General features: G+C 41.0%; 1 protein-coding gene across 4 annotated transcripts in view; it reads right to left on the reverse strand.

The window, feature by feature from the left end:
- Window positions 1-3,143: 3,143 nt before the first annotated feature.
- TBC1D12 (TBC1 domain family member 12) overlaps window positions 3,144-27,157 on the reverse strand; it is a 105,307-nt gene continuing 81,293 nt past the window's right edge. For all 4 annotated transcript variants that reach the window (XM_039547909.1, XM_039547910.1, XM_039547907.1 and 1 more), the window contains 9 exons: window positions 22,621-22,738; window positions 22,122-22,228; window positions 19,457-19,537; window positions 16,359-16,453; window positions 15,002-15,073; window positions 13,890-14,018; window positions 13,516-13,625; window positions 11,598-11,856; window positions 3,144-4,451 (listed from right to left, as the gene is read on the reverse strand). In XM_039547909.1, the coding sequence (XP_039403843.1) occupies window positions 4,383-4,451; window positions 11,598-11,856; window positions 13,516-13,625; window positions 13,890-14,018; window positions 15,002-15,073; window positions 16,359-16,453; window positions 19,457-19,537; window positions 22,122-22,228; window positions 22,621-22,738 (1,040 nt within the window). In that variant the 3' untranslated portion in view covers window positions 3,144-4,382. The remainder of the gene's footprint in view (window positions 4,452-11,597; window positions 11,857-13,515; window positions 13,626-13,889; window positions 14,019-15,001; window positions 15,074-16,358; window positions 16,454-19,456; window positions 19,538-22,121; window positions 22,229-22,620; window positions 22,739-27,157) is intronic.

Here is a 27,157-nt window from a genome sequence, read left to right on the forward strand (position 1 = left end):
AGCATTGCTGGTGCAAGACAGAGTACCATTCTTTAGCCTCCATTAAGTCTGACTCTTCTATCCCTCCACAATCCATATGCTTAACACCACAGCAACTAGGCTTCCTGTGAGGAAGGCCAAACCCTTTAGCTTCCCAGGACTGGTACAATATCATTCCCCATTACTGATGGCCTAGCTAACATAGGTTGGCACTTGATACCATGTACATGGTTCCTCTAATGAAGAAGAGCTGAGAGAAAGCCAACAGGACTTGGCTCTTCCAAACAGTTGGATGAATGCCTTTGCTGTCCCTAAGACAGAAGTGAACTGACAACTAATACCCTAAAGTCCTAAGATAAAGCAGCAGATATTGAAATCATTTATTATTCTATCCACACTCCACTGCACCACATCATGGGATTATTTGCATAACCGTCACAGGTATACTCTTATTGATATTTGGCAAATTAAGGACCAACATCTGGCAGAAGCAGAGAGAGTTTCCAGCTCATAATCCTTTTTGAAAATTAAGCTAAAAATTGAGGGTACTAACAAATTGTTACTACTACTTTACATGTTGATCACAAGAAGTCTGGACAGAATTTCAAGAGCTTATCCTTTGAATACATGTTTAGGGACATGAGGTTTTGACATCAGTAGAGGAAAATAGCAGCACATTTCGTCTATCACCAACTTACAATTGGAGACTGAGCACAGACTAGTCCCCACCCTCCTGTCTTCTAAAACACCAAAAAAAATTGTTATATGAAGCACTCTCGTATCCTCATTCTATAGTAAATACTTATGTGGTCCCATCAGCACCATATCTGAGCACCTAACAGTCTTTAATGCATTTGTCCTCACTACAGGTTCCCAAGTCCTAGGCAATTACCCTAGCCACTGGACCATCCTACTTTTTTCCCCTCTTTTTAAAAAATAATTCACAAGCATTGGTGACAGTTGTAACGCAGAACCATTTTTCTGTTTTGGATTTTCATTGAGCATAGTTATTAGTAGGTGCTTCATGAAAGCACCTCTGAGGATAGGACAAGAAGCAATGGGCTTAAATTGCAGCAAAGGAGGTTTAGGTTGGACATTAGGAAAAATTTCCTCTCAGGGTGGTAAAGCACTGGAATAAATTGCCTAGGGAGGTTGTGGAATCTCCATCACTGGAGATTTTTTAAAAGCAGGTTAGACAAACACCTGTCAGGAATGGTCTAGAATAGATAATACTTAGCCCTGCCATGAGTGCAGGGAACTGGACTAGATGACCTCTCAAGGTCCCTTCCAGTCCTATGATTCTATGAAAGCAATAGTAACCATTTCCAGCATGTGCTGGTTCTGGACCAATCCTTTCATTATACCCTTGATGATTAGACTGATCCTTTATTAGCATCTAACTTATTAGCTTTATTATTAACTTTATTTATTAATTTATTTATTATTAGCTTTATTTATTAACTTTATTAGCATCTGGTCACCCTACCTGAAGCACATATGATATTACTGCTCACAATTCAGGTGTCTCCTATACCCAAATTACTATCCAATTAATGTTAATCACTTTATTGCCTGAATTGTAATACTGTCCTCTTCTGATCTATTGACAGAGGAAAGGTCACCATCATACCTCTTCTGTCCAAATTTTCACTATTTCCCTGACGTAGAACAAGGTTTGGTGATGATAGCAGACTGATTTCCACCTCCTCCTCACACTATCAGAAAAGCAACCCCTTGTCAGAACAAATTCAACATGTGCCTTTGGATCAACAATGGAATAAGGCGTGACTCACTGAATACAAGTCAGTTTTTCCATCCTCTTGACTGTCCCTGGCAAGACAGCTAACATGTCCATCTATTATCAAGATAGCAAAATGCCCACCTTGACTCTGGCTCCATCAATGACCCAAGGACAGGACCACCAATGGAACACTTTCCTGGGGGCATTCTCCACATCCCCAGCCTCGCTCACCAGCAAACCAGCACACTCAGATCAATATCAACTCATTTGTATTACAAGTAGTACCCAAAAGGCCCCACTATTCTGGGCACTGTACATACATTAAATGGGATAGATCAGCAATGTTGCTGACTCTATCAGCAACGCAGTATATCAAGCTCATCAATAAATACATTATTTTAATTTTCCTCACTACAAGAAAATCCTTTAGGTACAACTCTATCAGAGTGAAGAGAAAAGTTTTGCAAGAAGTTTTTTAGGCAAGAGTTTTCTCCTGTATTAAATTAAATTAAAGTTGTATGAGAGGGGTAGCCGTGCTAGTCTGGATCTGTAAAAAGCGACAAAGAGCCTTGTGGCACCTTATAGACTAATAGAAGTATTGGAGCATAAGCTTTCATGGGTGAACACCCACTTCATCAGATGCATGTGGTGGAAATTTCCAGATACAAATTTCTTCATGAGGTTGATGGATTTCCACTCCATACGGCTAAATGCAGTGTGTCAAGGTGTCAAGGCGCTGCATTTAGCTGTATGGAGTGGAAATCCATCTGGAAATTTCCACCACATGCGTCTGATGAAGTGGGTATTCACCCATGAAAGCTTATGATCCAATACTTCTGTTAGTCTATAAGGTGCCACAGGACTCTTTGTTGCTAAATTAAAGAAGATGTCCCAAAAGGGAAAAGAGACTCAAGTACTTGTTCTGCTTATGAGTTTTATTTACACAGGATTGTTACTAGTGGTCTTAAATGAAGGCTAGATCCCTTCTATTTACAATTTTATATACATGTTTGTACTTGAAAAGTAAGAAAACTGTACAACAGAACTCAAAAATAAAATACAAATAAATTGGATCCAATTAAAGTAGTGATACACATAAGAAAAAATCTCAGACATTTTAACTTTAAATTGTATGTTATGAGTAGTATATTTAAATGTAGTTTTAAACCAGATAGCAACATAAAAAGTTTCACCACACTAATTCAAATGTTTAACCAGAACAAGTTATGCAGACTCTGCTTTTAACACTGGACAACTGAAAAAACCTCCCAAATTTAAAAATATGTAATGATAAATCTGACTTCATTTCCACACAGAGGGACCAATTACAAAATCACAGGTAAGCAATTTATTTACATTAAATACTATCAAAAATGGACTCAAAGAGCAAGTGTTAGCTACTTGCAGTATTATCCGTTTTCAATTTCTAATCCCTAAGTTCGAACGTTGTGTTTTACATATTTTAGAAACTAGGAAATATCTGCTTGTGTGACATGTACCATATGATCTTATTTCTCATACAATTAAAAGTATTGCCAAACAATATGCTTTTTGGATTTTTTAGTATTGCACACCATAAAAGAAAGTTTCAAAAACTATTCCGTCTGCATTTTTTTTCAGCATGTGTGTGTGGACTGAAATTTTTAGTATCAATGCTCCTGAAAACATACAGAGACTGTTGTCAGAAGATTGTTTTTAGTGTTTACCATCAAGCATAAGAGTGAACCATTTCTTTTATTAGTAATGGTTAAGCAAGATAAATTGTTGGTGGCAAATAACTGTTAAAAGGAAAATTAAGTGGATATTCCATGAAGTAAGCTGCACACCCAACACTTCAAAAAACAAATGATTGAAACCATCTGTTACCCATGCTAACTAGATTAAGAACTGTAGCAGCAGTATACCTACCCATGCTACCATTATACTTTAATTTGCAGTGTACAAACCCCTTTATAATACACTACAAATAATGGGCCTGATATTACCAGCATTTAAGTCAACTGGTCTTTTGCTGCCGATTTCATCTGTAGCAGGACTGGGCACAATATTTCCATGGCTCCTGAGTTAAATTTGCCTAAGCTGAAGAATGAAGCTACAATTTAAGTGAGCTAAATAAGACATACCCCCAACACTTCATAGTATCTGGTACAAACTAACCTAAACAAAACTCATTTGGTCCACAATATTTCTTATTGGTTAATTGTGGAGGTAATATTTGTACCAGAGTGTTTGGTTCAGATAGCAGTTCTTGGGCCTTATTTAATATTTAACATTTTCATCACTCTCCCAAAAAAGTGCCTTTGTGGTATTTGTAAAAAAAATGTATGCCTAAATTTTTGTAAGTACCAACAAAAGTTATTACAAATGTTTATTGCATTCAGCAGATTCTTTTTAAATATTAAATATGTATTACCCACTTCTCAGTTTCACAAGTTTTAGTATTTTGCTCTCTGTGAAAACAATTCTTCCCACAAAAAGCTACTTAATACTGGCAACAGGGTGAAGATTTCATCAATTTCTGCCACTGTATTCAGTCAAATACTGTCTCTCTTCATGTTTCTTAAGCTTTTCTCTATAGTGGTTTTCATGTAAAAATGATGTAATAATTCCTTTTTAATCAAGTGGTTTTCTACAATGTCAATAGACCTTTACATTATGGAGATTAGCTTTTCAGTGCTGGGCTATGGTTCTTGTCACCTTCTTTGTTGTCCTTCATTAGTGAGGCAAACACCTATAAATTGGTGTTAAAAAGGCAGGTTAAAATGACATGCAGGTTTAAAAAAATATTTTAATATTTAATTAACATTTATCATAACATAGGCTACCCTTATAAAGAGACCATAATACAGATGTTTTTCTCAACAAGGATTATTTACATTTATCATAAACCTGAGGATCCTTACATTTCCCCTAATGTCTAATCTTTAGGCCAAGTGTTATAACTGCCAACCCCCACAAGAAGAGTCTGACTGAAAGGGACTAGAAGTCAGATACCACTAATCCTTATTGACCACAATCAAGGCATTTCCCTTTCCCCTCCTAGGGAGTACTCCCACAGCTCCAGCTTCCTCCAGAAGCAAACAGCTGAGCTCAGACATTTGACATGGCAAAGCACTATCAAGTAGCCCAGCTCACATGACGACTTCACTTAATAAACAACCATATATATTTGGCTTATGGGTGAGTTTTTTTAGTTAAAAAAAAAAGGAAGCGCCAGTGAAGCAGGTCAGCTTATGAACAGGTATAGAGAGAGAGGTGGGGGACAGCCCCTCTCCCAAACAGAGGGAGCAAGGAGAGGCAGCACAGCCAGCAGAGCCAGAAAGGAAGAGGCAGGGCCAGAGCCTCTCCACTTCTGATCACGCTGCTCTCCCCCCAGCCTCTGAAGCAGCCACAGTTCCGGGGCTGGCAGGCTGCAGCTGTGCCACTCGGCCCCGCCCCCCAGAGCAGGCTGTGGCCGTGCCGCCCGGCCAACTGGAGCACACTACAGCCGTGCCACCTGGCCCAGCCCACCGGAACATGCGGCCGTGCCGCCCAGTCTGGCCCGCCAGAGCAGGCTGCGGCCACGCTGCCCAACCTGCAGGAGAAGCTCCAGCCAGGCCAGAGACATCCTCCCCTGGCCCTCCCCAGATAAGATGGGAAGGGATGGCATGGGGAGAATATGGGGGTCTCGGGCTGGGGGGTGGGGTCACAGGGATTATTCCCTTGACCTCCAGCTTCCGCCCCCACAAAAAAACATTTCCCCACCAGTTGCTGTCCTGGCCCGTCAGGGTAAGCAGCTGGCGCACCGGGACACTTTGTTTACCTCAAGGGTCCGCAAGCACAGAGGTAAACGTAAGTAAGCAAACCATCTTGGCCCACCAGCGGCTTATCCTGATGGCCCGCAAGCCAAAGTTTGCTGACCCCTGAATTATAGGGTCAGTTTATGAATGGGTCATACAAATTTTCCATTTTTACTTATCCATCGGGGGTGGGGGTGTCAGCTTATAAACGAACCGGCTTATGATGGTACCTGTCCTTCACTGCTCAAGGGCACTGTGCAAAAGGGCCTGATATAGCAAAAATGTGTTTGGCATCTCTTTCATCCCAACCATGGGTTTTGTACTCTTGTAGTCTGATATGGACTTCAGCAGCAACAATGCAAACATTTGCTGAATACTGGATTTTAAATATTTTTCCTACAATTTCTAAAGAAAAAAAATATTCTGGGCACATATAGAAAAACGTGACCAGCTCCTGAGCTGCTAATGCCCACAAGAGATTCAAATGCCACACCAATTCAAAGCTGTACTAAATAGACACAAGATATTTTGCTGAAAAAGTGCCCTGTAAAATTCACTTTAAATCCTATATCTTAGTCAATTTTCCAGTTAGGACATATTTCATATAATAAATAAATTTAATGTTTTACAGTAAATATTTGTTTTCTGGACTCATAACTCAACTATGGCATTTTCCCCTACTGTTTCTGCACTGGACTGGAAAGTTGGTCTTATACAGAGTCCTAAGGATGCCTGAACCTATTCATTTTAGGGCAACCATTTTATTATGGTTCTCTTCAAAGCTCCATGACCATGTAGCAGGCAAAAAACACAACTTCTCGTAACTCTTGTTCTTCAAGATGTGTTGTTCACGTCCATTCCAATTAGGTATGCCCACGCTACATGCATGGCAGTCAAAGTTTTTCCCTTAGCAGTATCCATTGCGTCAACTCAGGCGCACCCTGGGGTCGCACCTTTATGGCACTGGATATAGGACCCTGCCAACCCACCACCCCCCCAGTTCCTTTGTGCCGGCTGCTCTGACAGAAGGGTAGGAGGGTGGGAATTGGAATAGACATGAACACCACATCTCAAAGAACAACAGTTATGAGAAGGTAGATAGCCATTTTTTCTTCGAGTGCTTGTTCATGTCAGTTCCAATTAGGCGATTACTAAGTCCAAGTTTGGAGGCGGATCGGCGCTCAGAGGTTTGCTGACTGTCGCACCACTCTACCGAAGACTGCATCATCTCTGGCCTACTGGGTGATAGTGTAATGTGAGGTAAAAGTGTGTATTGATGACCACATTGCCACTCTGCATATTTCCTGGATTGGAACATGCTCCAGGAATGCAGCTGATGAAGCCTGCGCCCTCGTGGACCATGCTGTAAGCGGACGGGCAGGTACCTTGTAAGGTTGTAGCAGGCCCAGATGCAGGACATGATCCATGACGAAATCCCTTTCATTCCGTACACTATGACAAACACCTGAATGGATTCCAGAACGGTTTTGTTTGCTCAGTGTAAAAGGCTAATGCCTGTCGAACATGACATTTTTCCTCCCTGCTGTTGGAGTGCAGATTAGGGCAGAAAACTGGGAGAAAGATGTCCTGGTTGACGTGAAACCAGGAGACAACCTTAGGAAGTAAAGCTGGATGCAGACTGGACTGAACTTTGTCCTTATAGAACAGCGTAAGGGGGCTCTGATATTAAGGCTTTGAGCTCAGACCCTTCCTGGCTGACATGATTGCCACCAGAAACACCACCTTGTATCAGAGTACATGTTACCAGAGGTTCAGAAGATGGCCCCATTAGTCTGGAAAGGATCAGGTTGAGGTCCCATGCCTGTCAGATGTGCAGGTATAGCTGTCCAGGTCTTTCAGGAAAAGACCAACCATGGGGTTGGCAAAGACCGACCGACCACCTGCACCTAGATGGAAGGCAGAAATGGCAGCCAAGTGAACCTTTATTAATGACATGGACAACCCCTGCTGCTTGAAATGGAGAAGGTAGTCCAGTATGAGGGGTATGGACAACGTTGTGCTGACCAGATTGGAAATCTCCTCCACTTAGCCAGGTAGGTAGCCCTTGTGGAAGGTTTCCTACTGCCAAGGAGACTTGTCTGACCGGGTCCGAATAAGTGAGCTCCATTGGGTTCAGCCATGGAGCTTCCATACTGTGAGGTGCAACAATTCAAGGTTCAGGTGCTGGAGACAGCCGTGATCCTGAGTTATCAAGTCCAGGAAGAGCGGCAAGGTGATTGGGGCTTCCACGGACATTTCCAGAAGAGAGTCATGTACCAGTGCTGACAGGGCCAGGTTGGAGCTACCAATATCACTGAGGCCTCATCACTCTGAACTTTGAGGAGCACCTTGTGAACAAGAGAAATGGGAGGGAATGCATACAAGAGGTTTCCCTTCCAGGGAAAGAGAAAAGCGTCTGTGATAGAGCCCGGGCTGTGAATCAGAAAGGGGCAAAAATACTGGTACTTCCTGTTGCATCGTGTGGCAAACCAGTCTATCTGGGAAAACCCCCACTGTTGGAAGATAGAGACCACAAAATCCAGGCACAAGGATCACTTGTGGCTGTGGAACAACCTGCTGAGATAATCCGCCAATCTGTTCTGTACGCCAGGGAGGTACGATGCTTCCAGGTGTATTGAGTGAGCTACGCAGAAGTCACACAGTTTGAGGGCTTCCTGGCACCGGGGAGAGGAGCGTGCACCCCGTCTGTTTATATAAAATATCACTGTCATGTTGTCTGTCATAACCAATACACATTTCCCCTCCAGATGAACTCGGAAGGTCTGGCATGCTAGGCGGACCGCTCTCAACTCTCTAATGTTGATATGGAGGGAGAGCTCTGCCTGTGACCAGAGATCTTGGGTCCTGAGGTCTCCCAGGTGCGCCCTTCCTCCCACCCCAATGCAGACGTGCCCATCACCAGCAAAAGGGATGGTTGAGGTCTGGCGAACGGGACCCCCCTGGTCAGCACCCGCAGGTTGAGCCACCACAGGATGAGTTGAGGACCAGATGAGGTAAAGTGACTATCTTGTCCAGACCATCCCAAGCTAGCCATGCCTAAAGAGGCCAGAGTCTGAGTCTGGCATGCTGTACTACATAGGTGCAAGCGGCCACGTGTCCCAGAAGCTTCAGAAAATTCCTTGCTGTGGTGGTAGGAAACTGTCTGAGGTTTCAAATGATGTTGCCCAGGGCCTGGAACTTCCATTCCAGGAGGTATACCCTGGCCTGTGTGGAGTCTAGTACCGCCCCTATATACTCTATCCTCTGAACTGGGGACAGAGTTGACTTTTGCATATTGAGAAGCCTAGTTCGTCAAAAGTTGCTCTTATGAAGCCGACTTGTGCCTCCACTTGCGTCCTGGAGCGCCCCTTAATTAGCCAGTCATTGAGGTATGGAAAAACCTGTACTTGTCATCTGTGCAGGAACACAACCATGACTGCCATGCACTTGGTAAACACTCGAGGAACCACTGACAGGCCAAACAGGAGGACCGCAAACCAGTAGTGACTGTGGTTCACTATGAACCTGAGGTACATCTCCTGGGGGGATGGTGTGATCGCAATGTGAAAGTAAGTGTCCTTCAAATTGAGGGCAGCAAACCTGTCACCTGGATCCAATAAAGGGATAATGGAGGCCAAAAAACATGCAGCTCCTGAGGAACCTCTTCCACTGAGGGTTGCCTGAAGTGAGGCTTGGGCAACCAGCTTTCCTTCCTCCACTTGTGAGGAGAATTCTGCCCTGGAGTCCTCTAGCAACAACTCCATGAATTTGGAAGTTGTAATTGCCAGGTGGTTAGAGATCCAGAGTTGTAGCCCCCTCAGTGGCATACATTTTCCTCCCTTTTTTGGGAAGGGCCCTGGTAGCCTTGGTTCCCGCTCATTCGCCACAGCTGCCACTAGGGAGTCCGGCGGCAGGTGGGTATAGAGGTGCTCAAACTCTTTCCTCTTTGCTGTTGGTAGTAAATAGGCTGGAGTCTGCCACAAGGTCTTAGTAGTCTCTTGTCTGGTCCCTATCAGAGGCAGGGTAAAATGGGAGGGACCAGAAAGGGCAAGGATGTCCACCATCAGGTCAGAGGACTCGACCATCTCCTCAGCCTGGATGCCCTGCTGGAGCACCCTACTGTCCTCTAGGGCTGGGGCCGTTGATGTGCCCGCCACTGCCTTGTCAGGCGAGGAGGAGGACAAGACCCTAGGTGGGAGTGGGTCATGCTCGCTACCCTCGACATCGAGGGTATCTCACTATGTGGCCGGTGCTATCGGTGCCGCAGCGAGCATGGCCGACGTCCATGTCAGTACTGGAGGTATCAGTGCCAGCAGTACAGCGACCGTCTGGGAGGCTGAGGGCACATACGACGCCGACTTCACAGAAGCCGACCTAGAATAGGACCGGTGGCTCTGGCCCTGGCGGAAAGCCCAGGGGGTCCAAAAGAGTCACGGGGCTGCCAATGACCCAGCCATGGTCCCAGCTGCAGGTGGTGTCCTTGTCTGCAGGACCTTAAATTCCTGCTCCTTCTGGACCTGATGCGGTAGGACTCCGCTTCCCACTCAGAGGACTCTGTATAAGAGGACGATGCAGGAGTGGATCCCGTCAGTGCCGGAGAGCGGCGTCTAGGGCTAGGGGACCAACGCAGCTCCCATACCCATGTGCTCATCAACAACACCGGTCACCGGTGCCAAGGGGATGGCAACCAGGGCAGCATCAGCATCAGCACCAGTTTGCCCCCGGACGGCACCAGGGGCCTCACGGGTGCTGCTGAGACTGACACGGGCGTCCTGTCCCATCTCGGGGCAGGGGGGAGAGGGGAGGTGATGCCATGAGGGCAATCAGGTCTTCAGCCGGTTCAAATGCCTCCAGCGTGGATGGCACCTACAAGTCACGGCTCTCCCGAACCGGAGAGTGGAGGGGGTCTGGACTCAACTGGTCCTGGGGGAGGGGCAGGAATCAACATGACTCTCGATGCAGAGGCCGAGCTCATGTGGCCCAGCACAGGTCTCACAGTGGGCTCCTATAGCGCTGCTCTGGGCATGAGGGAGCATCCCCTCTCTGGTCTTCTCTTCTTGTGGGGGACTGGAGCAAGATAGGTGTCGCCCACTGCCCTGTGTGGAGCTCCTATGGGGCAACGCCTGCCGGTGCCAAGAGTCTTAACTAGAGTCCTTTCTCGGCGCAGACTCGTGTCCTGACTCTTGGCATCAGCCTCACCGAGTCAGGGTCCAAATGGGGGCACAAAGCAGCCTCTATCAGAAGTACCTTGAGGTGCTGCTCCCTCTCTTTTTGGGTGCTTGGGTGAAAACCCCTGCAGATCTTGCAGCACTCCTTGAGGTGGCCTTCCCCCAGACACTTCAGGCAAGAAATGTGAGGGGCACTTTTTGGCACATGCTTGTCACAATCTATGCAGGGTTTAAACCCCAAGGACTGAGGAATGCCCTGGTACTGGAAAAAAAAAAAGGGGAGGGGGAGAGTGCACCCCCAACTAAATCCTATCTAAATCTAAACTAATACAACTATACACTACAGACAAACTATTTACTCAAAGTCAAGAAACTAAGGGAGTTGCACTTATAGAGCGAGAGCCACGAGCATTCCGGCCAACCGTCACTGGTGATAAGAAGGAACTGAGGGGGTGGCAGGTTGGCAGAGTCCTATATCCAGTGCCATAAAGGTTCGACCCCAGGGGGCACCTGAGCCGATCCAACAGATACTGCTAGGGAAAAAACTTTCCGACTGCCATGAACACGGTTAACACACCCCTAATTGGAATTGACATGAACAAGTACTCAAAGAAGAACTTTCATTCTTGCACTTATTTTCCAATGAAGGAAGTAGTAAGCCATCGCCTCCATGAATGACACCAGATCGGCTCTTCAAATAGATAAGAAGGATGCACTTCACATGGAGAGAGCAATCCAAACATATGCTTTTGATACCGTTTTTTTTTTTTTTTTAAAATAAAGAAACACCACATACAACAGATTTCCAGCAGAAAGTAGGATCTATAATGGGGAAATTACCCTACATGTTTTGAAATTATACAGGCCACTGTCTATTTTGAGAAATGTATATTATTAATAACTTTTAGTCACATTATTATTTTCACTCACCTGGGCCCATTTTTTGTTACTATTCTGCACCTGAATAGCTGCAATGCAACTAAAAAGTTTTTCTGATGTGATGTCTTCAGGCAGTTTTGTTAAAAACTGTGCTATATGAATGAAGTCCATCTGTAGGAGGATATCTTCATATAATCGAAGGATTCCTAATCCTGTTCTAAACAAAAACTCTTCTCCGTCTCTACAAAAGACATCCCAGACTCGACAGGCCAGATCAAGTGGTAGTGACTTGCTGTAGAGTGTGAAGATCCTATAATGTATAAAAAGGTAACCGGTTAGTGCTATTGTTTTACTTCAGAAACATGATCGGATCCCATAGCCCTCCCTTCTCTAGGTTACTGAAAGCTATCAAATGACAAATTAGCACTGACATGTTCAAAAGCTAAACGTTTTCTAGTTTTATCCTTTGTCAAATAGCTGCAATCTTAAAAGCTAGCAGAGTTTTAGATGGTCCCCTAGAATTTAAATTCCCAATCTGAGATTGTCTGCTATTTCCTTCCCATGCTACAGGGAATACTTCATTTGAGAGCCTTCCTTTTTCCCTCCCCCCCAGAGCAATTCAAATATTCCCCACCCACCGCAGTTCAAATGTCTCCAAAGAGACAATGTGGAGTAGGGATATACAACACTCTCAACAGGGCTTTTTCCTTGACTTTTGTTTTGGTTTAGGCTTCAGTAGCATTTTTATCCAGTTGATTGGAAAAAGCTTGAGACATCATATGGACATGTTCAAAAACAAATTTTAGCAGTTCTGACAGGCAAATATGACATTCAAACTTTAGGTTGATTAGCAGTTTCTGAACAATTTTCATTTTTTAGGGACAGATCAACATTTTGTTATTCTGGGGAAACGATGGTATGAAATTTACTCAGGTGACATTGGCAACACATACAATTCATGACATACACTCAGGATCACTTCATTTCTAAATCCAGTCATTTCTGGGATGAAGCAAAACAGCTCTTCAATGCACACCACCTCACAAAACACTTCAGAGTCGTAAAAGGAGAATATTGGAATAAATTAAAACTTGGGGAAACTTGATTAGGGGAAAACAATGGGTTTTTTACATTTGTGTTTATATTGGTGGCAATCCAAAACTACTTTGAAGATGTGTGGATGTAGCAAATTTTAATTATTTTTTTGCCAATAAATTTTAATATATTTGATATAATAGCACTACCAATTAATATGTCTTGTAGTTACCAATCATGGATCAACTCAATTAAAAAGTGTTAAATGTATATATAAATATGTATTATGATACTTTGCTCACATTTTCAAAGAGTACTAACGGTTTTCCATTCTTCCTTTATTTTTTTCTCTCCTCATTTTTAGTGTATTCCTCCAATTTGAACATTAAGTACTTTTACATGTTTGTTACTCCTAAGTCTATACTTTCATTTTAATTCTTATTCTTTTATTCTGCCTCTACCTTAGTTTTCCCTTCAGACTCTCCTCTTACTCTTTTATTCAGTATCCCTTTACTGCTCCCTCTACCACTACAACTGGACCAAAATGTCACTCCCTTGAGCCTCCTCTTCCTGCCCAGGTTACAACTAAGCATCTCAACTATGTGGTATTGGAGCAAGGTCAAAAGGCCTACTAAATTCTTTGAATCTCGTTTTCTATATGAACGTATGTGTTATTTCTACTTCCAGTTCATAAATGTATATTGATGCTGGAATTATGTGCTCCTGTCAGGGCTGCCATGGGATATGCAGCTGTGCAAAGTAATTCTCCAGGAGTTTGAGAGACCCAGAAAGTTTGGAGGTAGTTTTAGTCCCACACAAACTCATGACCTATACTGTACTTCTGATGGGGGAAAAAATGATGCAAAATGGGGGGGGGGGGGGGGGGAAAACAAAAGCAGTTGCTAAATCAGGTTTGCTGTGGCCATTAACTTACCAGTCTATCAAGTATATGTCTGGAGTAAGACTATATGATTTGAAGTGAAGAAATAGTTTTGGGAGATTTTCTTCAAAGAATACTTCAAACGCTGCAAAATATTTCAGCATCTGTAGGGGGAAGTATCACAAAAATTGAAGATCTTCAAACCTTAAAACTCGTCCATAGTACAACAAATTCTGCTTTTTATTTCTCTCTAGAAATGTATGTCTTTAGATAATTAATCACACTAACTTGATTGTCTAATTCTAACCATCATTAGAAATTGTTTGCTATCCAAATGAATGAAGGATTAAAATGTTACTAATAATAAGAATACCTTCTGAATCAAAGAATAAAATCAAGGTCTAATACTTTACAATCAGTTAGCATACCATGCTGTGATCCACACGAAAAAAGGCCAGCTGGCATGGCTTGTTTAGGAGGTTTGCAAAGGCAATGAAAGCATCTGCCTCTTCCAGATTGAGAATGAGTACTGCGGCAATGAAGGACATCCCTTGTACCTTCAATAGGGAAGTGCAATTAGCACACACAGAATAAATAGCACAGTATCTTATATGTTTGTAAATGCAAATATTTATAATCTGCAATGTGTCATTAACCAGTTACAAAAAAATTTGAGATGTATACAAGATAACATGGTTAAGTAAAGGCAAAATATTAAATCAGTAATTACAAAATTCTTTACAACATGTAGCTAAAAACAGCGATAACATGGCTCCAAGAAAATCATATTTATTGTACAGAAGTAAGTTGGAGATGTTTGTCACTGAGGTTCCAGGAACATCTTGGGTGATCAAAGGTGCTCTGGGATCTGGAATGCCCCCTCTCTTTAGGGAAGGCAACAGGCTGGATACAGAGCTCATTAGCTCAGCAAAGACAGAGTTTGGTCCCAAATTCATTGTTCAGGTATGGAAAAACTGCTACAGGGAAATGAATCACATGGGAAAGGGTTCAGACACAGCCAACTACATTGGAACAGAGACAACACTCCAGTTACACAGTGAAGTCAACTGGAACATTTCCATTAGCCAATGCCATTTGTTCTCATGCCCCCAGCTCACACTCCCTAACTGCATATATAAATAGTTAGCTACATTTAAATTTTTACACCTCTGCTGCCTGGGAATCTAGGAGCAGAGAAGTCTAAGTGCCTATCCATTTCTCCCACTATTTCTACCTACTGACATGTTTCACCTCCATCTCATCTAGATGACAACAGTGTTTGGAAACTTTTAAAAAAAGAGCATTGTAACAGCAACAATCTACTTTCTTTACAGAACTTCCCTACCTGTAATAGGGACCATAACATCAAGTAGATTTTCAGAGAGATATGCATCATATGCTCATTAAGATGGGAACTACTTTTAAAACTGCTGGTAGCACAGCACAATAAAAGTACAGAGAACTAGAAGCTTTGATATACTGCAACTTAAATATCTGCACTATAAAAAAATATATATCTGTGCATAGAGCAAATACTTACATATCCCACATCAGGTCTGTAACACGTATATGCTCCTAACACACTATGCAAGAGATCATGATATGGACCTCCCTTGGGGAGAGAAAAAAAATGTGAATTCCAACTGGAACAGGTACAGAGAAGGGCTACTAGGTTTTCCATTCCTCGGATCATCCTATCTTATGAAAGGAGACTCAAAGAGCTTGGCTTGTTTAGCTTAACCAAAAGAAGCCTGGGGGGAGATATGATTGTTCTTTATCAATATATCAGAGGGATAAATATCGGGGTGGGAGGAGGAATTATTTAAGCTTAGTACCAGTGTGGACACAAGAACAAATGGATATAAACTGGACACTAGGAAGTTTAGACTTTAAATTAGATGAAGATTTCTAACCATTAGAGGAGTGAAGTTCTGGAACAGCCTTCCAAGGGGAGTAGTGGGGGAAAAGACAAATCTGGCTTCAAGACTAAGCTTGATAAGTTTATGGAGGGGATGGGATGATGGGATAGCCTAATTTTGGCAATTAATTCGTCTTTGATTATTAGCAGGTAAATATGCCCCATGGTCTGTGATGGGATGTTAGATGGGGTAGGATCTGAGTTACTACAGAGAATTCTTTCCTGGGTGCTGGCTGGTGAGTCTGGCCCACATGCTCAGGGTTTAACTGATTGCCGTATTTGGGGTTGGGAAGGAATTTTCCTTCAGGGCAGATTGGCAGAGGCCCTGGAGGTTTTTCGCCTTCCTCTGCAGCGTGGGGCACAGGTCACTTGATGGAGGGTTCTCTGCACCTTGAGGTCTTTAAACCACGATTTGAGGACTTTGATAACTCAGACATAGGTTAGGGGTTTGTTACAGGAGTGGGTGGGTGAGATTCTGTGGCCTGTGTTGTGCAGGAGGTCAGACTTAAGGTCAGAAGGGACCCTTATGATCATCTAGTCTATGAGTCTATGAATACTTTTGTAAAGCTTTCCTCTACCTAGGTAACTAAACCAATTAAATCAATTATTATTTTAAGACTCAAAGGTGAGCCCCTAAATTACTATGCTATTTGTTACCACTGAATCCCCAACTTCACCATACACATGAATTTTGCTTCAGGATCTACAATTATAAAAAGCAATTCTTAATATAGTGTTATTGTCAAGAATACCACCACTGCTACATTTAAAAACAAAACAACACAAACATATATGGTGTCTTGCGTTCAATGGCTATAAAATCTCATCTCAACTTTTCAGTTATTCTGAATAGACACACACAGTGCAAATATACTTCATTCAAGTGACACCACAAGCTCTTCAACTCTTGACATACAGTACATAATGTGAATTCACAAAGCTATGGCCTCTTCATGAAACAGATTTTAAAATCTCTCACCTTCTGAAAAATATAGAAGGACGGAAATGTGCGTGATATATCCAGCTTAATTAGTTCCAGGCTGGCCTCACGGTCAGCAACAGACACACCTGCATCTGCAAGTAAACAAAAAAAAGTCAGTTATGAAAATGGATAAAATACGCAGCTACTTCTATAGATATGTCTTTATGAGTCAATATGAAGTCACACATGCATATACAGAAAGAACTTCAGGAAATTGTCAATGTCTAAAACAGGAGAAAAAAAAGAATTAATTCTTGCTCTCTCTCTAAATGTACTTCCTCCACAAAGCCATACTGTAAGAGCTGCATACCTAGGAACATACTCAGAGAACTTTTTCGAAAGAGCGGCTACTTACAATAAAGAGCTTACAATAATTAGAGTTCTTTTAGATGCCTTTGTCCACATGGATCTCGCTGAAAGTGTATGTGCACCCTATGCATGCAAACCTAGACTATTTTAGCCTGCAATGTCTGTTGGAGGCTGAGCATGCCTCCTTGCACACCCTAACTTTCCCTCACCTCCAAGACAGGAACCCCTCTAAGGCATGCTACAGACATTGTAGAGTGCACCCTAACTGTAGAGGGATGGAAATGCTTATTCATAGTATACAAGATCTTAATACTATCCGTTCCATTAAAATCAGGCTCATGGAATACCCAATTGGTGCTGCAGGTAGAGGAAGCTCTTTGCCACCGGTCTCTCAGATCACTGCCTCACCTCTGTGTCCAGAAACTATACAAGTATCAGATCAGGGGGGAGAGAAGAGAAAAATCAGGCTTTTCTTGTTTCTCCAATTTCTCTCCAAAAAAACCCAGTAGGTTTCTGCCCACTGATACCTGGAACATCCCTGTTTGTTTTTTTTTAATTGAGCAGGTCAACAGAAGAAAATAAGATTCATTACAATAAGTTCTTGCTGCCTTGATCCCCTCCTGCTGCCCCTGGACCTCCCCACCACCCAATTTGCAACCTCCATGTTTTATTATGCCTCTTAACTGCCAACTTCTGTTGAAAATCAGTTCTAGGGTCATATGGCTAGAGTCTCACAACTCCTATAGTGAGGCTCTGGAAGCAATGTCATGAAGGAGAACCAGAGTTAACACCCACTTTACTAATCCAGAATTGTCACTCTAGTAATTCAAGAATTGCCAACTAACTTTTTCAATTGGTTGGCAGCAACCACTATGAACTGTTTAGCATCAAGATACCACATAGCAATCCGCTTAAAGACAGGTTTCGGGAGCTGCACTGCTGTGAAAACAGGAGTTTTGAAATCAATCAAGTAGAATGGAAAATATTAATTTCTGTAACTCACTCCAAGATGGCTCTTAACAGTTTTTTTTTTTGTTTTTGTTTTTTAATCTTACTGGACTACAAAAAAGTCACGTCATGAAATCTCATTTTCTCTTATTAAATGTGTATAAAATTCAGAGTAATAAAAACTTTTGGTTTCCATTAATAAATGCTCGTCAGTAAATAAATACTATAACAACAGCCAGTAGGCAGTAGCTGTACCTGTCAACATTTAAAAGCTAGAAAGTTATTTGAGGAGAAAAATAGAGAAAACTTGAAAATACATGAGATTAGAAAAGCTTCTGGAAAGATGTGAAAAAAGAAGAATATTTTGCTAAAAGAATTAAGGCCAATCTAAATACATAAAGTAAAATCTCTGGTATTTTCTGGACTCTCTACATAATCATCAACTAGCATCTTCCTGCTCTTGAAAATATGGGGGGAAGGGGGGGGGGGAAGAGACATACTTCAAGTCCATTTGGTTTGTACTTCCCTTGGAAATTTATAAGAAAAGCAACATAAATGCAATATGAATACGTTAAACCGGAGCTAGAGCCCCATTTTTCCTTTTTAAGGGTGTAAAAATAAGCAAATCAACATTCTGCTTGAAAGGTGATACTATAATAATAATAATAATTAAAATTAAAATCAAACTGGTGGTGGTAATACAGTGCAAAAGTAAAAAGGTTATTAAAGTCACTTAAACATGTACGCCAAAGATAATCAAGCTTAGTGTCATGCTCATATATACAAACATTTTTTAAAACAGTTTGTCTCAGATTAGTCACAGATGTGGACTGAGGAAAGCCTGAGTAATTTACTGGCAAAGAAGCTTTGGATGGTGTAAGCAGAAATGTGGACGAAAATATTTTTCACTTTCACATGATTGCTGTATTTTTGAGAGGCTGTGTTTTGAAAAAAACAAAGTGATTGTTATGGCAGTAAACATTTTATTAACCTCTACAAAAATAGTACCCCTACTTAAAAGTACAACAACAAAAAATAATTAAATGAAATGACATTTTAGAGGAAAAATCTCAGTAGTAGCAGCACAATAATTTAATACTTATGACAAAGATTTTTTCAACAATAAAAGTAAGCCATCCCCACAATATGCAACTGAAGAAATTGGAGACAAAACTGAAAAATGCAGAGGGATTTAAAATTACACAGATGCATGTATATAAACAAATGTTAATATCCCCATTTCATAGATCTGAGAGGGGCAAGAGGGTCTTGCAGTTAGGAACCAGACTGGGACGAAGACCTCAGGCAAATCACAATCTTTTCATCTCTGTTTTCCATCTGTAAAATGGTTGCCAATACTTTCCTGTTTCAGGGCTGTTCATTTATGTTTGTGAGGCATTTAGATACTAAGATAATGAGAACCACACAAGCAAGGCTAGGAAATGGCAGAGATTATACTAGAATTTAGGATCTTCTGGCTCTTTTTGTGCTTGATCTCCTAGACTTCTGGAAAGACATGATGTCACTGGTCCTGGATTTTCGAAGACTCAAAGGAAAAACATTCACTTAAAAATTAATTTTGACATTAAGAAACTGCTCCCACCAACAACATGTCTTTTTGCAGGCACCTCTCTTAGCATGGGGAGCGCTAGAGCGTATCCACTCTATGACCTGCTACAAGAAAAAAGCATCAAGGACAAACTGGACCTGAACGCACTGAAGGTTTTAATTCTCATCTGAATTGAGCCTCTGAGCTTTCAGACATTTGCCCATCTGTATGTCAAACCATACAAAAAGCCCTGCAAATCATGTTTGGTATTATCATTGTAAGAACACACCTTCTATATCATTCTCTGAATTTGTCTCACTGAAGCTTTTCCATCGTTCCTTGGCTCTGGATAAGAAGATTTCATAGAGTTCTGCAAAACAGAGCAAAACCATAGCCAACACACACAACCATAATGAAATATATTCAAAATAGAGCTCTTTAGCTCTGGTCTCAACTGCCCCTCCCCCACCCAATCTATGGTCTAGGATCTTAAAATGAGAAAATCCATTAGACGACGTTACTAAACATAAGAACGGCTGTACCGGGTCAGACCAAAGGTCCATCTAGCCCAGTATCTGTCTATCGACAGTGGCCAATGCCAGGTGCCCCAGAGGGAGTGAACCTAACAGGCAATGATCAAGTGATCACCCTCCTGCCATCCATCTCCACCCTCTGACAAACAAACAGAGGCTAGGGACACCATTCTTTACCCATCCTGGCTAACAGCCATTTATGGACTTCACCACCATGAATTTATCCAGTCCTCTTTTAAACACTGTTATAGTCCTAGCCTTCACAACCTCCTCAGGTAAGGAGTTCCACAAGTTGACTGTGCGCTGCGTGAAGAACTTCCTTTTATTTGTTTTAAACCTGCTGCCTAGTCATTTCATTTGGTGACCCCTAGTTCTTGTATTATGGGAATAAGTAAATAACCTTTCCTTATCCACTTTATTAACATCACTCATGATTTTATACACCTCTATCATATCCCCCCTTAGTCTCCTCTTTTCCAAGCTGAAGAGACCTAGCCTCTTTAATCTTTCCTCATATGGGACCCTCTCCAAACCCCTAATCATTTTAGTTGCCCTTTTCTGAACCTTTTCTAGAATATCTTTTTTGAGGTGAGGAGACCACATCTGCACACAGTATTCAAGATGTGGGCGTACCATGGATTTATAGAATAAAATTAAATCCAATAAAATTTCACTGCATTATACTTTTACACCTATAGAGTTCCAGAAATATCTACTATATAATGCTTTGTTCCGTGATGAACATTCAAATCACAAAAGAGGGTGTAGAAACAAATCCTTGTTTTAAATTACACATTTATTGAAACAAACCCACTTGTAAAAGCAGGCGAGTACTGTGTCCAGTTCTGGGAAAGATATGGATAAACTGGAGAGAGTCCAGAGGACAGCAACAAAAATGATAAAAGGTTTAGTAAACCTGACCTCTGAGGAAAGGTTTAAAAACTGAGCATGTTTAGTCTTGAGAAAAGACGACTGGGGGAGGGGGTCAATAAGTCTTCAAATATGTTAAAGGCTGTTATAACGAGGATGGTGATCAATTGTTCTCTGGTCCATGTCTTGTATAAGGCTCAAGAATTACTATCGCTTATGATTTTTAGAATGAAAAGCTCGTAAATTTACTTTGAAGTTTCCATTAAAATTTGATATTTATTATAAAGAACCTGAAAGTGCAACCAATCAAGGTTTGGCTGTACATTGCTTTTTACCCCTGTAGACATGTCTTGACCTACCCAAACTGCTCTTTTTACAGTGTCTGGAACTGGGAGATTTATTTTTTATTTGCAATTTAAAAAAACAAACAAAAACATTGAGCCATCACTCCTCTTTCCTAAGCATTGGCTTTGGCATGGTATACCAGAGCTTTTCCTCTATGTAGTGGTTTCAATAGAATTTAGAAGAGCTCTTCTACCTGTCTTTTAGCTATATAAAAAGAGTTTATTTACTGTGTTTTATTTGCTATTCACCAACAGTTCATGGCACTTGACCCATGAGAGCATTTTATTTTAAAAAACCACCACAGGCAGAGTACTCGTTAATAGTATGTACAATATATAAGGAATAGAATAGCACTTAGTTGGTCATTATGTTCTTGCAAACACTCAGGTATTTCATTCTGATAGCCTGGGTTAAATGCCTGATGCACTGAAATAGTTTTGAAGCAGGTCAATATTTAAAACTTGTCAATGCACAAAAATGTATAAAAATTGTGTGAATGAAGTTAGCACCAAGTTCTAAACATGTAACTCAGCCTTTTTATTCTTTTCTAAATGAGCTGGAGGTCATTAGAGCATATTATAATCACACTCAAGTATATATATTATTCAAGCATTATTCCCCCTGCCCCCGCCAAAAAAAAAAATCACAAATACCTAAATTCAGTTCTCAACTTAGATTTTTAATTACTCTAATCCACAAGTGAAAAAAAAATCTTTCCTTTATGTATCTTTGGGGGGAAATGTGTCTTTATACTCAAAAGGTCTGCTCCAGAATAAAAAATTGTGCAATTTTTATGTATTAGTTACATAGCAATGAAAAGAGGTGTTTAGAATGGAAACAAAGTCCTCATAGCTCACAAAGGACTGTGCTTATAAGGCTGTGAAATATTATTTCTATAATAAGTGAACACATCCTAAAAGGTGTCAGTGGTTTTCTTCAAACCAGACTTTTTCTTCATTTTAAAAACTGTATTAAAAACTCACTCTATTCATACCTTTTTAAAAGAAAAAGCCTCATATAAGCTGACAACCATTCAATGGCAAAGTGCAATATTTCTGATTTACCTGATCTGTAAAAGGGATCATCCCCCTTATCAGAGACAGCAAACAGAGGAAAGAAAGGAGAGGGGGGAAGAGAGATCGGTACTAGTTTGGATAAACAAAGTAAAGAATTTTGCATAAAAGGGTACGTATACATGACCCGCACCATGAGTAATATTTAATTCATTTCCTATAGCTAGACTCCAGACCTTCCCACGAACACTTGGGGGTAACCCCTGCCACCACAATTCTCGAACTCTTCTGGTAGTACGCCTATGGGAAAAAAGAAAAAAGAAAAAAAAAAAAGGAAATTTAGCAATTCCTGTTCCTGACCTCACTGAGAAGTTTAGCAGTAACATGACAAGCTACTACCCATGTCAAAATTCAAAGCTCTCTGCTTATGCTCTTGGACTGAAAAGGGTTAAGACCACAATGCCTAGCAGCCCACTGTAAGGGACATCTCATGTTGCTATAATAATTCCTCATCACATCTGAAGCACTAATGATGGGATATAAACCTTCTTTGGCTAGTAGGATCAGTCCAGCATATGGTCAAAAGTATGGTGGAAGACCATGAAGTGGGTGGTTCCTCTGTGTTCTAAGAGTGGGGGGAAAATAAACCACATTTGTATTAGACTTACATTAGGAAAAACGTGTTTACTCACATGCCTTCCCAGTTAGGTAATATTTCATTGATCCAAATCACCATAGCACTAGCAATATTCTCCTCTTGCTTGAATCGTTCTTTCATTATTCTTTTCCTTTTATGTGCTTCTTTAATTTCTGTTAAATAGACAACGTTTTAATGCATAATACTATAGGAGCACTGAGCTGGATAGTTAAATATTCTGATAGTTTTGACCTTTTCTAGAGACTAAGAGTTAGACATATGAAAAATATATTTGCATATGAACTGCTTTAGAGATTGAAAGCAGGGATTATCAAATTAGTTCTTTAAATAAACTCATTTCCCTAGAAGATAAGTCATGTACAAATACATAGGTCTTCTTACATGCCTTATTGTTGGCTTCAAATGTAGTCCTGCTTTGAAAAGTGACTATAAAAATAACAATGCAGTATTCCACATTTACTGTAGCTAAATGATTTCCATGTCAAATGTACTCAGTTTATCACAAATGTTTTTCTCCAAAACCAACCATGCAAATCAATCTTGGGGCCTGAGAGGGCTTCTACCCTTTCCATACATCACCCCCAAAAGGGTCAAATTGGGAAGCGGAGTGAGGGTTTAGATGCTCTTGTGACACAAAGCAATCCAGTCTTTCCACCATCTAATGCCATGTTTCTTCCTCCATTATAGTCTGTTTCCATGACAGCAGCATCTTTCTCAATGGTTTTCTTACATGTCATCTCTTGCCTTCCCCCTTTCCGTCTCCCCCCAGGTGGTATCCAACCCAGGGCTTGTCTAGGAATACAATTTTTTTATATCTGTACAACAGGTCTAAAACTACTACAACCTTCTCTCTCAAATCATTGTCTCTACAGTCTGCTGGCCAGTCCTTTGTGCCATACATCAGTGCTGGTTACTTTATCCCACCAGCAGACACCAAGTATTCTTCACAAGCATTTCTGATAGAATGGATTAAGTTTCCTGTTGTAGGTTTCTGGCATTTGCTAAGTTTCAGAAGCAGATAATGTGAGCGTCACAATGGCACCACAGAACTTGATCTTGGTTCTTGGGTGAATCTCGATGCTTTTCCGGACAGCTGCTAGCATCGAAAAAGGCTCCACTGTGCTTCCAAGATATACAAATTTATTAGCCATGCTGTATACTTCACTATCATATCTGCACCATCACTGCTAATGCCTTCAACGATCATGGCTTTCATTTTCTTCCAGATAATTCTTAATTCTACTTTGGTGGCCTCACATTTGTCATTGGTACTGGGGTCTTTTTCATAGCAGCAGCATCACGTCTCCAATAGAACACGTCATCTGCAAAGGTGAGATCCTGAAGTTTTCCTCTACTTCATATAATTGTTTCTTCCTTTCATGATGCTTTTCACATCACGTAATCACAATGCAGAAGAGGAAAAGTGATCAAATGCACCCCTGTTGTGCTCCAGTGATGATATCAAATCAGACAGACAGTCTCCCTAGTTGTCCTTACAGAGCATTTTGAACCTTCATACAGCACCTGGCCCATGTCACGATCTTTTTTAAGAAGCCCATATTGTCGCAACACCTTCCATAGCAACTCTCTATAAGTGCAGTCCAAAGTTCTGGTGAAATCTATAAAGTTCAAGATTAATCTTTTCCTGTAAGCAAGGCCTCCCTCAATCAATCATCTCAGGGTGAAGATGTAGTCTGTACACAATCTTTCTGGTCTAAAGCCTACTTGTCCAGGATGTAGTTTTTCATTTATGACCAGTTTCCTCCTCTCTCCCCCCACCCCACCCCAACAGTACACTACAGAACACTTTTCCGATACGGAAAGTAGCATTATTCCTCGCCAGATATTGCTTAGTGGGTTTTGGTTTTGTTTTGTTTTTTTTAATTTACAGATCACACCTTTCTTTCCTCCTCTGGGTAGGATTCTTTCCCTTAAGCTATATCACAAAGTTTATGTTTCTCCATGAACTACTACTACCTGCTCCCCAGCTTTACATATTTCAGCAGTGATCTTATCTTGACCTGGCACCTTGCCATTTTTAGCTTCTTAATTGCTTCATCTCTTTCTGCTTCTGAAATTTCTAGCATTGAGCTATTTAATTCTTCACATTCTTCACATCCATCAGTTGGCATTGTTGGCCCTGGCTGATTGAGTACTTCATTAAAATATTCTCACTATTGTGCCTTTTGTTCTACTTTCATTAAAAATCTTCCATCTTTTGCTTTTATGATACCACCACTGATGCTTCTTTGGCTTTATTTTTTGTCAAGCCATTCTCTCTTATCTTTCCAATACAACTTTTTATCTTTCTCTACATACCCCTGTTGCAGCATGCATTGTTGTTCCTGCTATCATATCACTCAGACTTGTCTCTTTTAAAAGAGGAACAGACAAAAACAGAAAGCTGAGAATCTGGAGCAAATGATGGCAGCTTAGAAGAGGTATAAGTAAAACATTCCACCATGTACCAGCCTAGTCCAAAAGTTCTAAAGGAAAAAAAAATTCCCTCAACTGCATGTGCATCCCACAATCTTTAATTTTGTAAATAACCGTATTTGTTTCATTATTCTCCACTGGAACCTAGAAAACAACTCTATTGATGAGATTATTTTGACTCTGCTGAGCTAATGAGAGGAAGAGCACAGTAATAGCTCATTTTTGTCACTGAAGTTAGTAGACGTGCCTCAATATGCACAAGGACAGATCAGTCCAGTAAGAAGGTACTATTTTTAGTCACTTTTCAAAGCAGACACTCCCTTCCAGCATGTGTATTGTGTGTGATTCCATATAAACAAATCAAATGGCTGCTCTTTAACACATTAACATTTTGCTTTCATTCTTGACTATGGACGAGGTCCCTTGGTACAAGTTAGCATATTTAAAAGACAAAAGTATTTTGCTTTTGTTTTGGGTTTGTTTGTTTATTTTAAGGTAATAGAATATAGTCTCTCTTTACAGGATATGAAAAAGGAGCAGAGGTAGAAACATTGTTACTGCCTGTTCAGCCATCATGCACATTGCCAATCAGCAATTCACAATCCCAAGAGAACTCTTTGTCCAACTGTATTCAGAAAGTAACTGACTGTTAGTCCACTGGCACCATAAATACTTCTGAAAGAATAGTGCCCAACATCTACCGCTGGCTTTCAAAATTTAAGAACTTTAGAGGTATGGGATTTCTCCTCAAGTCATATGAGTGGCAATCTATTTTTAGATTACTGCACAGTACTGTATAATTTGATGAAGTGTTTGGATTAAAATAATCTCAGACGAAAACTCCTGAAAATGGCCCGCTGAACGAACACACACATGTAAGCAAAAGCTCTCTTCTTACAGCAAAGTCTCTGATAAGCCAAGAAATCATCTGTTTTAGAAGATGTTAAACTTATCAGAAATGTAATTAATCTTCAGAGAAACCCCACAGGGTTTAAAAGTCATCTACTCAAAGATTATAGGTTATTACCAAATTTCCAAGTTAATTAAATAGAGCCAGTGGTTTGGACCAACAGAAATCTGATTAGAATTCATACAAACTAGAAGCACTCCTTTAGCATGGCTGAATACAAAATGTCTAGTAAAGTGAGTTCTAAACCATAAACACTGCCAAGAGCGTGTTTTTTACCTCTGTTATAGCTGTATGTCCTGAGTAGGGTGACCAGATGTCCTGTTTTCAAAAGGGACAGTCCCATTTTTGGACTTTTTCTTATATAGGCGCCTATTACCCCCCACTCTGTCCCTTTTTTCCCCCCCACAGTTGCTATCTGGTAACCCCAGTCCTGAACATCTGACTTTATAGTACTTTTACACACTGGAGGATTCCATCAATCCTACTGTAACTACAGTAAATTATAGCTAGAGCATTAGCAATAGTGAAGTTTAAAATGCAAACATCTGCATTTGAAACCCATTTTCAGTTATTTAGTTTTCTGAAACTTTCACCTATTGGGATTCAGTTTAACAGGCTGTCTGTCTGCCAGGAAGAGGAGTTCGGCTTTGCTTAAACCTTTTTTTCCAATTCAATTATTCTTGATTGTACAAAGATCAAAATTATTTTCCTATGATACAAGGAGAGGAGAATAATGGATCTTTCTTTAAAAAAAAAAAAAAAAAAGTTTAGCACTGAAATGGCTAATGGCAAAATACTGAAGTTTGGCCTTGCACTGAGGTGTAGTGTAGCACTGAAGGAAATAGTATTCTGATGAAAACTGATCTGGATTCAGCTGTGTTAAAACCATTGATAATTTGGCAAATTCAGTTGAAGTGTCACGGTTTGTTTTAACCACTTTTTACTGAAGCTATGGAGCACACTAGGCCACGTGCACTAGAACAGTATGCGTGAAACACTGCATTTTATAAAGCGTGCATCAGGCCATGCACAGTTAATAAAAACAAGATCTGCCGGAGTCCTCATCTCATGCAGTGTATCTTTTGCAAGAGGTACAGTGAATGGGGCAGAGTTCGGCAGTCCCTTGCCTTAACGACTGTGCATCTTTTGGATACGCAAGGTATGGAGATCTACCCTCTGTCTCCATACATCTTGTAGAGTAACACTTTGCAGGTCTTAATGAACA

The sequence above is a fragment of the Mauremys reevesii genome, linkage group 7 (assembly GCF_016161935.1).
Source record: "Mauremys reevesii isolate NIE-2019 linkage group 7, ASM1616193v1, whole genome shotgun sequence".
NCBI classification, from domain to species: domain Eukaryota; kingdom Metazoa; phylum Chordata; order Testudines; family Geoemydidae; genus Mauremys; species Mauremys reevesii.